The sequence below is a fragment of the Manis javanica genome, chromosome 2, assembly GCF_040802235.1.
Source record: "Manis javanica isolate MJ-LG chromosome 2, MJ_LKY, whole genome shotgun sequence".
Lineage (NCBI taxonomy): Eukaryota > Metazoa > Chordata > Mammalia > Pholidota > Manidae > Manis > Manis javanica.
In genome coordinates, this window is record NC_133157.1 from 148,909,239 (window position 1) to 148,923,529 (window position 14,291).

The window sequence follows — 14,291 nt, forward strand, 5'->3', positions numbered from 1 at the left end:
CAGATCACACAAAACCAGGTTGGATCCCCACAACTACCCTTACTACATGTGTGGCCCAGGCAAAGTTTTCTTTCTCTCCCATCCCTCAGTCTCCCCATCTAAAACCTAGGACTAACAGCAATCCCTGTATCATGAGACTGACTGCTCCATTCTCTGGCTCCTTCTACTGTGCCCACAAAGTTTCTATTGTCTCCCAAATCTTAATTAAGAAAAGAAAATACTGCCATGTGATGGGAGAAGCATGTGATAGGAATAAAGAGGTACAAACTTCCCATTATAAATAGAAATTTCCAAGGATGAAAAAAGTACAGCAGAGTAAATTCAATAATATTATAAAATCTTTGTATGGTGGCAGATGATAACTACACTTACCATGGTGAGCATTTTATAGTTTACGTAATTGCCGAACCACTATGTTGTTCACCTGAAACCAACAATAAATCAACTATATTTCCATAAAAACAAAAAAAACAAACAAAAATAAAAAATAAAACACTTTGCTATTCTCTAACTATTGTCCCTAAATCCTTGCCTTTCCCATAAAACTTCTTGGAAGATAGTCTGTGGTCAGTATTTATCCTTGTTCCCCTTCTACTTTTAGCTCAACATTCTTTGGAAACTTCTCACTTTGGTTCATAGTGACCTAATTGTCAATTATAGTACCTGTTCATGCATCTTGTTTGCAATGATGAGGCAAATCTGCAAAGAAAGGTGGGCTTTTTCCCTGGTAGGAGCCTCAAGACAAACTGGCTGGATGGGCTAAGGTGTGTACTAGAGCAGCCAAAGCAGCATGATGGAAGGGATGGTGAAGGAATGGTAGTGGAGCGGGGAGCCAAAGATCAGTGGCAGAGGAGATGTACTAATATCAGGATCAAGCAGTGAACACACAGAGCTGAGAAAAACAAGAATAAAGGGCATGGACCCTGCAGTGGCATCTGGGCCCCTTTTTATTAGATGTGGTTATTTGCCACTTGGGGAGGTTGCACTTCTACTTACTTTCTCTGTAGCATTTGTCACTATTAACCTCCCTTCTCTACATCTTGGAAATACTCTCTCCGGGCCTGGATCCTGGGAGTCACTCCCCCTGGGCTCTCCTCCAAGGGGAGTCTGGTCCTTCTTAGCTCACGGTCCTCTCCTCCACCTGCACTGAGGTGTTGCAGTCAGCTGGGCTAACATGTCTCCTCCTCAACTTGAGCTGATCTGATCAACGAATTTACTTCTCCCTGGACATGATGCTAGAAAGTACTTTCCAGCCTCCCCTGCAATTAGATGTGGCCATGTGCCTGAGTTCTAGCCAACAGAAGGCAAGCACAGGTGTTGTTCACTATTTCTAGAACTTAAAAAATCCCCTCTGAGATCCTTCACACCCTTCCCCGCCCTGCTAACTACATGCCCACACCTAGAGCAACTTTGCCAACGAGACGTTAAGAGACAGCAGAGCACCTTTCAGCCTACCTCCCTGATGCCTGTACAGAGAAAAGCCTTCCCTGTGAATCAGAAATGCATTTATTGGATTTTATTTGAGCAAGAGATACCTTCTGCAGTAAGTCACTGAAATTTTTAGGATTATCTGTTACAGCCGCTACCACCTTTACCGTTAAATGCCGAACGTACATATCATTTCCAATCCTTTATTCTTAACATTAGATTCAAATTTCTAATTTCTTCCCTTTCCATTACAAGACTAATTCCTAATTATTTTTCACGAATTATTCCCTGGACTTCCCAGTCTGCGTTGGGTTTCTTTCCTGTGTGCTTCCAGAGCACCTCACTTATTAACATAACTATAATTAGCTGCCTCCCCAACTCTATGGTGAACATTTTAAAGGGAAAAAATGGGTTTTAATCTCTGGATCCTTTATCCCTGGCTGGCAGTCAGGAATAGTTTCTTGTAAAAACAATGGGATGAATGAATAAATAAAGGAATTTGGATTTGCCATATTAAATATGAAGGTCCAAAGGTACTGTGTTCAAAGTTTATAAAAAAATGAAACGATGAAGAAACTAAATGAGGAACTTTTAAAATTAATCCTCAGAAAAGACATATAAGAAGAAACTGTTAAAGGTTAAAAGAAGAATTTTTAAAGATTTGATTTTAATCCTTAAAGATTTAAGAACAAACAAAAGAAGGCTTTCTTGAGCACTCAGTATACTGAGACTTCTTATAAAATGATAGGAGGAATAATAAAAGTCTGTAAGAAGTTACTACAGGATACTTGGTTTATTTAGAGTATTGCCTGAGCTTTCTGAGCTTGATAGTGAAGAAAAGACATAGCCTTCTCGACATACCACTTAGATCCCTGGAGGGGAGGAGACCTTTTTTTTTTTAAAGCAACTCTTTTGTAATAATATCAAAATTGTTATTTGGCACTTTAGAGTGAGGCTTCCTCATGTTCCACCAGCTTACATCCTGGTGACAATTCAACTGCACGCCACAACCCACGGGACAGTGGCATTTGGAGTTCCTATGCAGAACCCAAGTGAGAGGTAGGTGACCAAATGTGGGGCTAGAGAACAAACCAGAACATCCCAGGGCATTTTTTTTACCTCCTTCACCCCTTTGCATACAGCATTTTCCTTGCAAGCCAAGGAAGAATTACTACAAAAGCCCACGTGTGACTTACAGAAATAACCAGCACTCTCATTTTGCTTTCAAGGCCTTTCTCCTCTCCATTCCTGGGAAAATTCCATAAAGGAGTAACTAGCTTACTCAAAAGACTATTTCAGTGACTTCTGTTTACTCTATAAAGGCTAACTTTTAAATTACAGATCATAAATGATAGCTAGATTTTGTTCATCCTTGACCTTTCCATTGCTTTCACTGGCTCAAGACATTTAACTTGCATCTGCAAAGATGTGACTGATCTAAAGGGAGCTGCAACATGAAACAGACATTTTCCTTTTACAGAAACAATATTTAACCTTTAACTCAGAACTTCATTCTGAAAGATGTAAAGTATCGCACTCACCTGGAGCTGCGATATAGTCAGAGGGTATCGGAATAATATCCAGGTAACACCTTCACTGCAAGGTGGAATAGTGAGAGAGCCTTCATATACCCAATAATCCCGCAGCAAAGGATCTGTGGACATGTCATGAAAAAGCCAGTTAATTAATAATCATTTTGCAGACTCCAGCAATAATTTTCACAATTACAAATTCTACAAACACTTCTCAGACTGAGACCATTTTAAACTAGAGCCTCACATATATGTATTCTTCAACTAATCATCATGAAGAAAATAACCAGTGGAAACCATGACAAACCCTCTTTCTATTACTTACAGTGATTTCTATCACCAGATTACTGCGCAATCCAAATATGGCTACATAAACTTGATAAATGTAAACTTTTAGAAGTGTATCCATATTTTTTTAATTTACTGAAGGCAGTACTTGACTTATTCGTATCTAATATTTATTGAATGCTTACTACATGTGAGGCTATTCTAAGCTACTATTCTAAGCATTTCACATTTTAACCTTCACAACAAGCCAATGAGATAGGTACTATTAGCCCCACTTCTCAGGTGGGGAGACTGAGTCACAGAAGGTTACATAATTTCTCAAGGTCACTCAGCTAATAACTGGCACAGGCAGGATTTGAACCCACACCATTTGACTTCAAAGTCTGTTTTTAACCATTCTGTTCTAGCTAACTCTATACTGACTGCCTCATCAACAGCAAAATATTAAAGTCATATTATGATGGGACGAAAGAAATCATTCCTATGGAATATTTTAGCTCTGCACCAGAGGAATTCATGATTAAATATGATGGGCAAATGTTCAACACATGGCAAAAACAGGCTTGTTGCAGAACAAATAAATGTAGAAAGTAGAAGATACAATGCATCAACTGTTTTTGTTTAAAGCACTAAAAAACAGCATATAATTTAGGCAGAGAAATGTGAAAAAACAAAATTTTGTACAAAACAACCTTTAACAACAAATTATATTCTGAATACTTTATACACAAGAGTTACCTTTTCAGGTATATCTAAATCATTAGAATATCTAAATAATAGTATCATTGCAGAGAGTCTAGGATTGATCAAATTCTTATTAATCTCCAGATGAAATATTCTGTATCTAATTATATAAGGTAGACTCTTGCATTATGTTGTTACACTTGTGCTTTACACAGAGGTAGCCAATTTTACAAATGAAAATCCAAAGGAAATTCTTCATGGATTAATGGAGGTTGGTGGCAAAATGTTCATTTTCAAAAGGTTTGCTCCCATTTTAGAGCAACCTGAAGCTGGCACCTACTACAGAGAATTTAAGTTGTAAAGAAACTTTATGAACTAATAATATATAGTTAGATATATTCTGAGAAAAACAATGCAGCCTATATCTATCCATTTTAACTGTATTACTCTTACCTGGTAATAAAGTGTTAGGATTAAAACAGGGTATTGTTTTGGACTTCCCCTGAAAAAAAAATTTATCCCATGTTAACATTTCTAAATTTTAGAATAAAAATTAATTATCTTTAGAAATTCAGGCTGAAGTCTTTTCTGAATGGCATCATCAGACCCCATAGATTTGTGGATGTCACATTCCATCTTCTCATTGGAGCAATGGTGGCTGGTTCCAACAAGATACTTCTGCTCTGCGTCTAGAGTTATTTTCTTTGCTACTGCAGTTCAAATTTCCCTGTAATTCCTGATGTGAGATTTACAATTGTCTGTCTAGCATGGGTCCCATGCCAGCTGCCTTTCCTGTTCCTAGCACACCTGTAAGGGAGATTTGGACCTTGGTGTAAAACATCCCATGCCTGGCTCAGGAATTCTTTAGAAATGACTTTCTCCTGCTTGCTTTCATCTCAACTCCTAACCTTCTCCACATTACAACCTGCCACCCAAATTCTTTGTCCCATTTGGTTTTGGTAACTTAGCTCTAGGATCAATTCTGGAAGCTCTCCTCCTCCAGAGAGGGAGATCTGACACTTGAATTAAAATACTCAATTTTAATTAACTTTTGTCAAAGCTAAATTTAAATTTCAGTAAGATACTTTGGACAGTATTCAACAATTCACAGTTGTGATCACTATTTTAAATAGTGCCATTTAAATTGCTCAGGTCTTAAAGGCAGACAGACCTGTCCTGGCAGTTGGATTCTCTTATAAAATTATTCTACTGATGCAGAATTAAGAGAGAAAGTTAAGGCATAACCTCTTAGTCTCTTCCTTACTTGTATGGACTATTTGACACACTGAAGAATCCAGTTTACTTGATTCCCATCATCTTCCTGATTCCATGAGTAACGTCATTTTAGCTGGAGCAATAAAGGAAAATATCTCAACTAATTTCCACTGGACAAATGTCAGTCAGAATTGTCCTTGCCCCCTTTCACCAGCTTCTTGGACTAGTCTGCTCTCCCTTGGTAGCCGGATTCATTCTGAGCCTGATGGTAGAGGTCCACACTGAGTTCAGGAAACCCTGGGCCTGTGCAAGCACACTGCTGATCACTCTTCATTCCAGACTGAGTTTAGGACTGGCCCTGGGTCTTTGGATGCCTGTGTTACATCTCCAGTAGCCATACAGGATTAAACTAGACCACCCCCAAGCTCACTCAGATTCAACAGACTCAGTCTAAATATAAATGTACTGTTTACTCTTTATAACTGAGCTTGGCTTCCCAGCAATGCTGGGCTGAATCACTATAGGGTCACACCAACCTAAGTCACTTTTTCTAGCATATATTTATTTATCTTATGGCTTATGTATACTTGTCCTTTTTTGCTCATTTGTTTTGTTTTTTACAGTAATGCTTTGAAGTATGGTTGCCACAATTTTTATTTCATTTATGCAACTTTCTAGTTGTCTATTATTTTATTTACATAGCTTTCCTATGGTCAATGGGTAGAAAAACTCAGTAGAGGCCTGGGTTGCTCAAAAAAAGTACTGAGAGTTCATCTCTGAGCTCATGGAATAGTTTGCCTGATAAGAATGTTTTTGCACACCTGAGGCCTTGGGCCCTGCTGTACCAGTTGGTACACACCTAATCACAATGTGATTTAGGTGAATGCTGGTCTTGCTCAGGGTCGGGGTGAGGGCTGGAATCAGAGTAGCTCAGTCACCCAGGCACTTCATGCTTCCATAACTGAGCCCTCACGACGTCCCTGCACACCAAGGTTCAGGAAGCTTTCCTGGTTGGTAACACTTCACACACGTTGTGACATATCATCACTGGGAGAAACAGATACATGCCAGACCAGTTCACCAGGAGGGACACCTGGAGGCTTGCAGCTGGTTTCTCCTAGGCTTCGCTCCCTGCCCCTTTTCACTGTGCTGATTTGTGCTCCATATCCCTCCCCTGTAATAAACCGCAATCATGAGAATAACAGTGAGTCCTTTCAGCCACTCATCAAGCCTGAGAGTGGTCTTGGGGACATCTCACACAACCAGTATTTTTATTTACTTTTATTAAATAATGACTTACCTTATACTGGATATCCTGGAGGATTTCAGTTACAGCCTTCAGGCCTACATGTTCTTTTCCTATCTGAAATATATAAAGCATACACCGTAACCACAAAACTTTTAAATACTTAGCTTTTACTCAAAATTTACTAACAGAAGTGAAGCTCAAGTCCACCTGTATATCCTTCTTGGGGAATAATTAAATAACCATTTTATTAATAACCAGGTCAACATCTACTAAAGGTAATTCAAGTTGGAACAGAAACTAGTAAAATAAAGTCTTAGATATGTTCTTAGACATTTCCAAGAATCCACTCTAAATTTACCTTCCTTAGTATAGGTATATAAAATGATACAATAGTATAATATAAACATTTCAAGACTAATTCTGAAATATGATTTATCACATGCCCAAAGCCTTCCATTCTCCTCGTTGGCATTTCTAGATCATTGTTACAAAGATGTTATCAAGGTTGAAAAAATTTTATTAACTAAGGAAAAGTGGGTATGTGACTTCATATGTTAAAATCACCAAATCAGGACATTTCTTGATTGTCACTGGATAGAATTCTATAATCACCTTTGTATTCTTCAGTAAGTCAGATTATGCTATATATAACTTTTTATTTTAAAGCATTACATATTGTTACATATTTTTGGTCTATAAAATGTTCCAGAGAATTTGAGACTTCAGAAACTTGATATTAGGTAACCTTGACTTTAACTTTAAAATTTATGAATGCATTCTGATTTCTACTTTTCTACTAGGTTTCAATGGTCCATGATGGTGGAGAAGAGCAAGAGCATGAGACAATTGATACCTCAGATACCCAATCACTGTTATCGTTTGCTTTTTCTCTTCCACATAAGTTTTTGGAAAACGGCCTACGAGGAGCTAGACTAGTGGTCAACATGTTCACATTCTCTGTCTCTCTGCCTATGAGCTAACTGAAATATACTCAGTGAGTGGGCAGCAGAGAGGAGAGAAAAGAGACAGGAAGCTTACATAGTTTAAGAGAGGCCAACCAGTTCAAAACAATCAAGACTTCATCTATTTTCCAAGTGTTTGCAATTCCTGAAACAGGCTGTAAAAACAGAAAATATATTCTCCGGAGTTCAAAAAAAAAAAATCTAAGGCAAATATACTCATGAGTGCAAAAGCCTGGACCACTAGGCAGAAAACTTCACCAGATCTCCAGGCAAATGGACCCCCTCTTGGTTGTATTTGTTTACTGGTGATGTAGCAACCAACAGTTGAGGTCTGTTTGCACTTCATGCATCTCCTGTCAGATTATGACTCTCTGAAGAGTCCACATCTGAATGCTGCAAGGCCACATAGTACGTAGTGGTTCAGGAGGAAGGTCCCATGGGTTGGATGCCTAGGTTCTGATCCTGACTCACTTTTCAGTCTTCAGCAAGTTTATTTACCCTGCATATCCCTCAGCTGCCTCATCTATACAGTGGGGGACACAAGTGGAAGGGTTCAAGGGAGGCTGAATCAAAGACCTTAGAACAGGGCCTTCACGGTGCATCAGAAACCAGTTAATGTCACCATTGTTATTCATACTCAGAATCCCATACAGCATCAAATACAGTGTTCACATAGGGGAGCACTTAATGACTATTTCTGGCTCCTTCTGTTTATAAAGATTCTTTGCTTTATGGGCAAAACTTTATATTCTGCCACAAATTCCAGCTGTTGCTCTACCTCCTTCTTTTCCTTGACAAATCTGTGTTTGCAGTGATGACACCACCAAAAGTTAGTAGAGATGATCCTTTGTGTCCCCCGCCCCTAAAATCCCACAGCAGTCAGCTGACAGCACAACCTGCTGCCAAGGGTCCACCAGGAGCCGTGAACTAGTTAACTTCTCACATCCCACCTTTGTGACTTCTCACTGCCAGCCACAATGCACACTTCTGACTAGTGTGTCCTCCTAGCACCTTAGCCCTGTGTGGCCCCAGGTTTCCACTTCTAACTCTAACCTGCCCTCATTTTCCGCTGTGCCTTCTTCCAAAACGGGTGATGCACCATCTTTGACAAGCTCTCCCACCACCTCCTGGACTGTGAGCCCCTAACGTCTGCTCTCCAGGCCTCCCAAGTGGACGCTGTGCAGTCTACCTCAGACACAGGACAATGAGCCGTGGTCAGCACCCTGCCGTCACCGTCAGATGGGTACTCTGACCCACATGCGCAGGGCCATCCTCCCGAGTGGACTCTCATGCTCTACTGTTGCAAAGGTAAACCACTGCAAAGCTGAAAAAAAAAGAAGGCTCTTCTTTCTGCCTTCACTCTGGAGGACTTCAGCATCCATGTGGGTGACCAGTCCCACCCTGGCCTGTCTCCTCACCCCTCAGTCCATGGCTTTCCATCCCATTCCACTTCAGCAAACCAATCCTGAGAATGCTCCCTGGGTTTGTTTTCACTCTGAGACTTCAACTCCCAAGACCATTGCCCCTGACCATTCCCCGCCATCCAGCCTGCCCTCCTTTTGCTTCCTCTCCCCACTCATGATCACAAGGAGCCAAGGGGCTCTCCTGGGTCGCATGGCTTTGTCACCTTCCGCTCCTGCCTATGCTGAATGGCATCCCTTCAACCACCTCAATTCTCTAAACCTGCCTTCCTCCTAAATCAGATGTTTTGCAATGAAGAATGCAACACTTGGCTAGAATTCTCTACTCCTCTACCTCCATAGAGAAAAACCCAATACACATTATCCTGTCTGATCTGTGATATCCAGTCACCAGTGGGGCGCCCATGCTGACTGTGAAATCTATTACCATACCCTTTATGGGCTATTTCAAAACCCAACCCCACACCCACATTTCCCTTGTCCTATAATTTTGCACGTATGTCTCAGAAATAATAAAGGTCATCAGGCACGAATTCCCCTACTTTCCTGCCTTTCTTCACCTTTCATTCATCCCTTCTGCACCTACCCTTTCCTCTGACTTCCTATTTCAGAGAAAGGGTGGGTTCCCTCCTATCCAAGGTTAGTCTGTCCACAAAAGTTCTCCATCCCATGCCTTCCTCTCTCCTCCAGGACTTACTGTATCAATTATCCCTTTGCTTTCCAGGATTTTAAAACTCTAAACCTGCTCTAGCTCTTTTTGCTCAGAATAAAAACACAGGCAGATCTCAGATCTCAAAACAAAACAAAACAAACAGAACTTCACCATACATCACCACTAGTTATTACCCCATGTTTCTTTCTTTGAGTCAAACTTCTAGAAAGGGATTTCCACGCCTCCAGCTTCCTCCCACTTCCCACTCCTCTTGCTCAAGTGCCAAGCCTCCGATGACTCTGCTTCAGCTAACACTCCTGATTAGTCCTTTCTTTCATGAAATTTTGCTCTCAGAAGTTATTATACTCTCTCCTGGAAGGCATTTTCAACAGATGACCTGATTTTTTTCCTTCCAGCAAACTCACGGAAAATTAGGTCAAGTGTGCATGCTTTCAAGCATCCCCTTGCTATCATGAGCAGTTACTGTAGATACTGACACTGATTCCAAGAATCCTGACTTGCTCTATTAGTTCACATTACCAGTGATGTACTAAGAATCAGCAGATGAAAATATTAAGTTATATTTAATTACATTCACAAATATTGAGTACTAACTCCAAAGATGAAAGTAACACATTTCCTTCCCATCTATATATGACCATTCAGTTATTTGCATTCTAATTTTTATTTTTTATTATTACTTCTATTCTTTTTTTAAATAAAAAGATATTTACTTCCACTTCTACTGCAACTTGTCAAATGTGTATACTTGAACATTTTTCAGCTTATGAAAAAAATGGACTTAAATTATTATTACCTCAGTATATAAAGATCACCAAAAGGTACTTGTACAACTAAATACATTTTTATCAATGTTTTGCATTGCAGTTATAAAATAAAAGGAAATGATGGCCACTATCCAAAAGACAATAGATAACAAGTGTTGGCAAGGATGTGGACAAAAGGGAACCTTCCTACACTGTTGGTGGGAATGTAAATTGGTGAAGCCACTGTGGAAAGCAGTACAGAAGTTCCTCAAAAAGCTAAAAATAGCAATATTATATGACCTAGTAATTCCACTTATAGAAATTTACCCAAAGAAAACAAAATCCCTGTTTCAGAAAGATGTATGTTCCACTATGTTTTTTGCCACATTATTTACAATAGCCAAGATATAGAAGCAACTAAAGTGTTCATCATTAGATGAATAGATAAAGAAGATGGGGTACATATACACAATGGAATATTACTTGCTATAAAAAAGAAAGAAATCCTGCCACTTGCAACAACATGGATGTACCTCGAGCATATTAAGCCAGGTGGAGAAGGACAAATACCATATTATTTCACTTATATGTGGACTATGTAAACAAAACAAAACAGAATGAACAGAACAGCAATAGACTCACAGACACTGAGAAGTGACTGGTAGTTACCACGAGGGAAGAGATGGGGGTGGGTGAAGTAGGTGAAGGGATAAAGAGGCATAAAACGCAATCATGATATAAATTGGTCATGAGGAGGAAAGTGCAGCATAGAGAATATAGTCATGATTCTGTAACATCTTTCTATGTTGACAGAAAGTAACTATACTAATTGAAGCGAGCATTTAATCATGTAGATAACTGTAAATCACTGTTTTTTTTACTTGAAACCAATGTAATATTTTTTTTGTTTTTTACTTGAAACCAATGTAATATTGTTTATCAACTGTACTTCAACTTAAAGGAAAGGTTTTAAGAACTCACTAGTGGAAAATAAAATAGAAGGAATATTAGGGTCCTGCCTATGGAAAAACCACAAATAGTGAGAAGAGGATTAATTTTAAAATGTAATGATATTTTTTTAAATTCTGCTATGTGTCATACTTTCAAGACACTGATATTAAAGTATTAAAAGATTAAAACCAGATGTCTACTTTCAAATATCAATAGAGAAATATTTTAGAAATAAATTTATAGTAGAAAATTATAATTAATACTACTATTGAAATATATGCCACAAAAAAAAGCAAGTCCAAAGGCCTCTTGTCTAACTCTCTTTAGAAAATTTAACTCAGTAAAGACCACTATGCTAACATTACTCCTCTAATCCCAGGTTATCCAAGAGGCAACCAGGCACTACACAGAGATGAACAATGGTTTCTGGTCTTGACTGGTGACATGAAATTCCTGGGTGACTGTAAACAATGACTTGACCTCTCTAGCCCTTGGTTTCTTCTGTAAGATGGGAGACAGGGGGCCCTAAAATTTCCAGGGTCTCCTTCACCTGTGAGTCTTTTATCACATCAAGCAGAAGATAAGACAAAGTTAAAAAGATTGGCCGTAGGAACTAGAATAAATTTTTACCTTTGAAAGTATATGGTCTGCTTTTGTATATTTCACCAAATTTAAATATACTGTCTGCCACAGAGCTCAACTCTAAACTCTATATTGACCATACTCACCAGTAACTTTGCCAGTCTTATTTTATCAGAATTTTCTATAAGGTGTTTCAAATCAACTTGCAGTGAAAATTACTAATAACATAGAGCTTAAGGAATCTACTACATAATTATATTATTGATTTCTCTTAGATTTCACAGTAAAGCCAGGGTCCAAAAACATTTTCTGAAATTCTTTTCCACTAATAAAATGAACTCTGCCTTCAGGAGACATTTTCTGAATCATTTCTCTGATTCTGAATGCCACTCTAAGGAAAATTTCTACTAAGTAAAAGAACCATTTCCTACCCATGAGTATGGGCTGCTCTGTCATGACCCACAAAGGTGAAGTTTTCTATTTTTAAATTTTCAATGTTCTCCGTGTATAAGTTTAGTGTCACCTCTAAGTAATAAAAGTGAGAGTGAACAAAAAATATTCGGCAAATGAATTAGAAATAAGCCACTCTGAACAATATGACAATCACTACAGGAGACCATTTACCTGAACAAACAAAGCAATGATGGCGATTCCATGCGGCTTCCCCACGGCCTCATCAATATTGCCAAACAAGGTGGAGTTCCAGTGGATCAGATGCAGCTGGGTGAGCAATGAGAGACAGGTCACCTCATCACCTAATGTACTTTTCTCTTCAGGAAAATGAAGATGTATCAACTTCTCCTTAACTGTTTCTGTACAGTAACATATGCAACAAGTGTGTCACAGACAGGCACAAACAAATGACTGCTTTAGTATAGGGTATCTGTAGGAATCTTTTATCTCTGGACGGAAGCACTGCTTAGTGGATCACTGCCTCTCAAGTTCTGCTTTAGTCCTGATCAGGAGCAAATCTAAAGGACTGGGAGAATTCACATTGATTCAGTTGCCTTTCCTTAAATGTCATCCCCCGGATTTCAATAGAATACAACTCTAGGTCTGGGCACAAACACTCATTCAAAGTATTAGTACCTGTATAATCAAATATGTGTCCCCCCTCTGGGTTCCCACCAAGAGGATAAGACAAAGCCAGTCTCAAGTTCTGGTAAATTATTTCACCTTTCCAAGGATATCCAGAGATAGCATCCTATAATGCTGCATCTTTTTAAAGCCACGGTAATATAATGAATTCTGATGTACAGTTCTAAAAGAAAGCTATTTCCTGCACTGGAGATAAAATTTTATCTGTGAAGGAATGACAAACAATGCTCTAGAGGGCTCCCTCACTCCTAGTCTCATAAAGCTTTGTAGCTTTCAAGTTTATCTAGAATATGCACTTGCTCCTACAGCACTGATAAAACACTTGCAAGAAGCCAAATTCAATTCCCTGCTTAAAATCAAATGGCCTCTGAAGTTCTTAGTTAAACAGCAGCTTGGTATAAATCTTCTGCCTAGAATGCTATCGTCATCAGTAAAGCTTTTGATCAAGTTGTAAGTACTTACCACCTTAAAACTGCCTCATTTAAATATTAGCTCTAATCCAAAAAGCATAGCTAAAATTCAATCACCATGCCATTTTAGCATTCATATTAAAATATTAAGGAAAATTATCATGAGGATTGCCACTCATTTGTTTTTTCTACTACCGAAATAGTCTAACTAGAATTTGAGATTATAAAGCTGACCACTAGGGGGAGGTAATGAAGTCCTCTGCATACAACAGAAATGGTAACCTAGGGAAAAAACTGTACCCAATGTCAGGCTCTGAAAAACCCACATGGCCTCTGACCACCCAGTGACTATATCTGTCAAGGCACTGCCTTTAAGAAAACAATGTTCTATAACCTTTTAATTAGTAACGAAAGACAGACAGACCAGTTTTAATGTTTCCTTTTCTGGCTGCAACAATAGCGTGAGTCCCAGAGGTACGGATAAGAACCAGTTGCCTTAGTTAAATCAACAAATAAGGGCCCAAGGTCAAAATCTATTTTTATTCAACAAATTACAAAGTTCAAATCAACATTTTTCTTACTCCTCATAGCAACATTATGGGGTATTTTTTCTGAAACAAAATAAAGCCAAAAAGCAGTCTTCTTTTTTTTCTACCCTTCATAGTGGTACATCATTACTGTCACCTTCGAAAGTTCTTCAAAAACTGCTTCACATGTTTTCGTATTTAAAAAACTGAGGGCCCCCACTCCTTCAGAGTATACCACACATGACGACTTCATTTCAGAGAACAGTACAGCAGAGCATGTTTACAGGAGAAACCCGACACATACTCCCTGAGCCAGGTGATTAAGGTCAACTCCAACAGCCATCAATCATGTGGATCGTCTGCACCTATGATATGCTGCAATGAAAATGACATTTCACCTCTGTCGTCTCCGTCCCAGTAGCCCACAAGCCCAGTTGAGTCATGAGAAAAATATCAGAAAAATAGGTTGGGTGTGGCCATTCTACAAAGTAACAAAGCTCAGTAGAGACCATTCTACAAAATACC

At 38.9% G+C, this 14,291-nt stretch overlaps 1 protein-coding gene across 4 annotated transcripts in view; it reads right to left on the reverse strand.

Annotated features, from left to right (window-relative positions):
• CA8 (carbonic anhydrase 8) overlaps positions 1 to 14,291 on the reverse strand; it is an 86,111-nt gene that overhangs the window by 31,589 nt on the left and 40,231 nt on the right. For 3 of the 4 annotated variants that reach the window (XM_036998194.2, XM_036998193.2, XM_073229571.1), the window contains exons 4-7: positions 12,356 to 12,451; positions 6,448 to 6,510; positions 4,386 to 4,434; positions 2,970 to 3,082 (exon numbers count right to left, since the gene is read on the reverse strand). In XM_036998194.2, coding sequence (XP_036854089.1) covers positions 2,970 to 3,082; positions 4,386 to 4,434; positions 6,448 to 6,510; positions 12,356 to 12,451 — 321 coding nt within the window. The remainder of the gene's footprint in view (positions 1 to 2,969; positions 3,083 to 4,385; positions 4,435 to 6,447; positions 6,511 to 12,355; positions 12,452 to 14,291) is intronic. The other variant, XM_073229572.1, reaches the window with a different exon arrangement.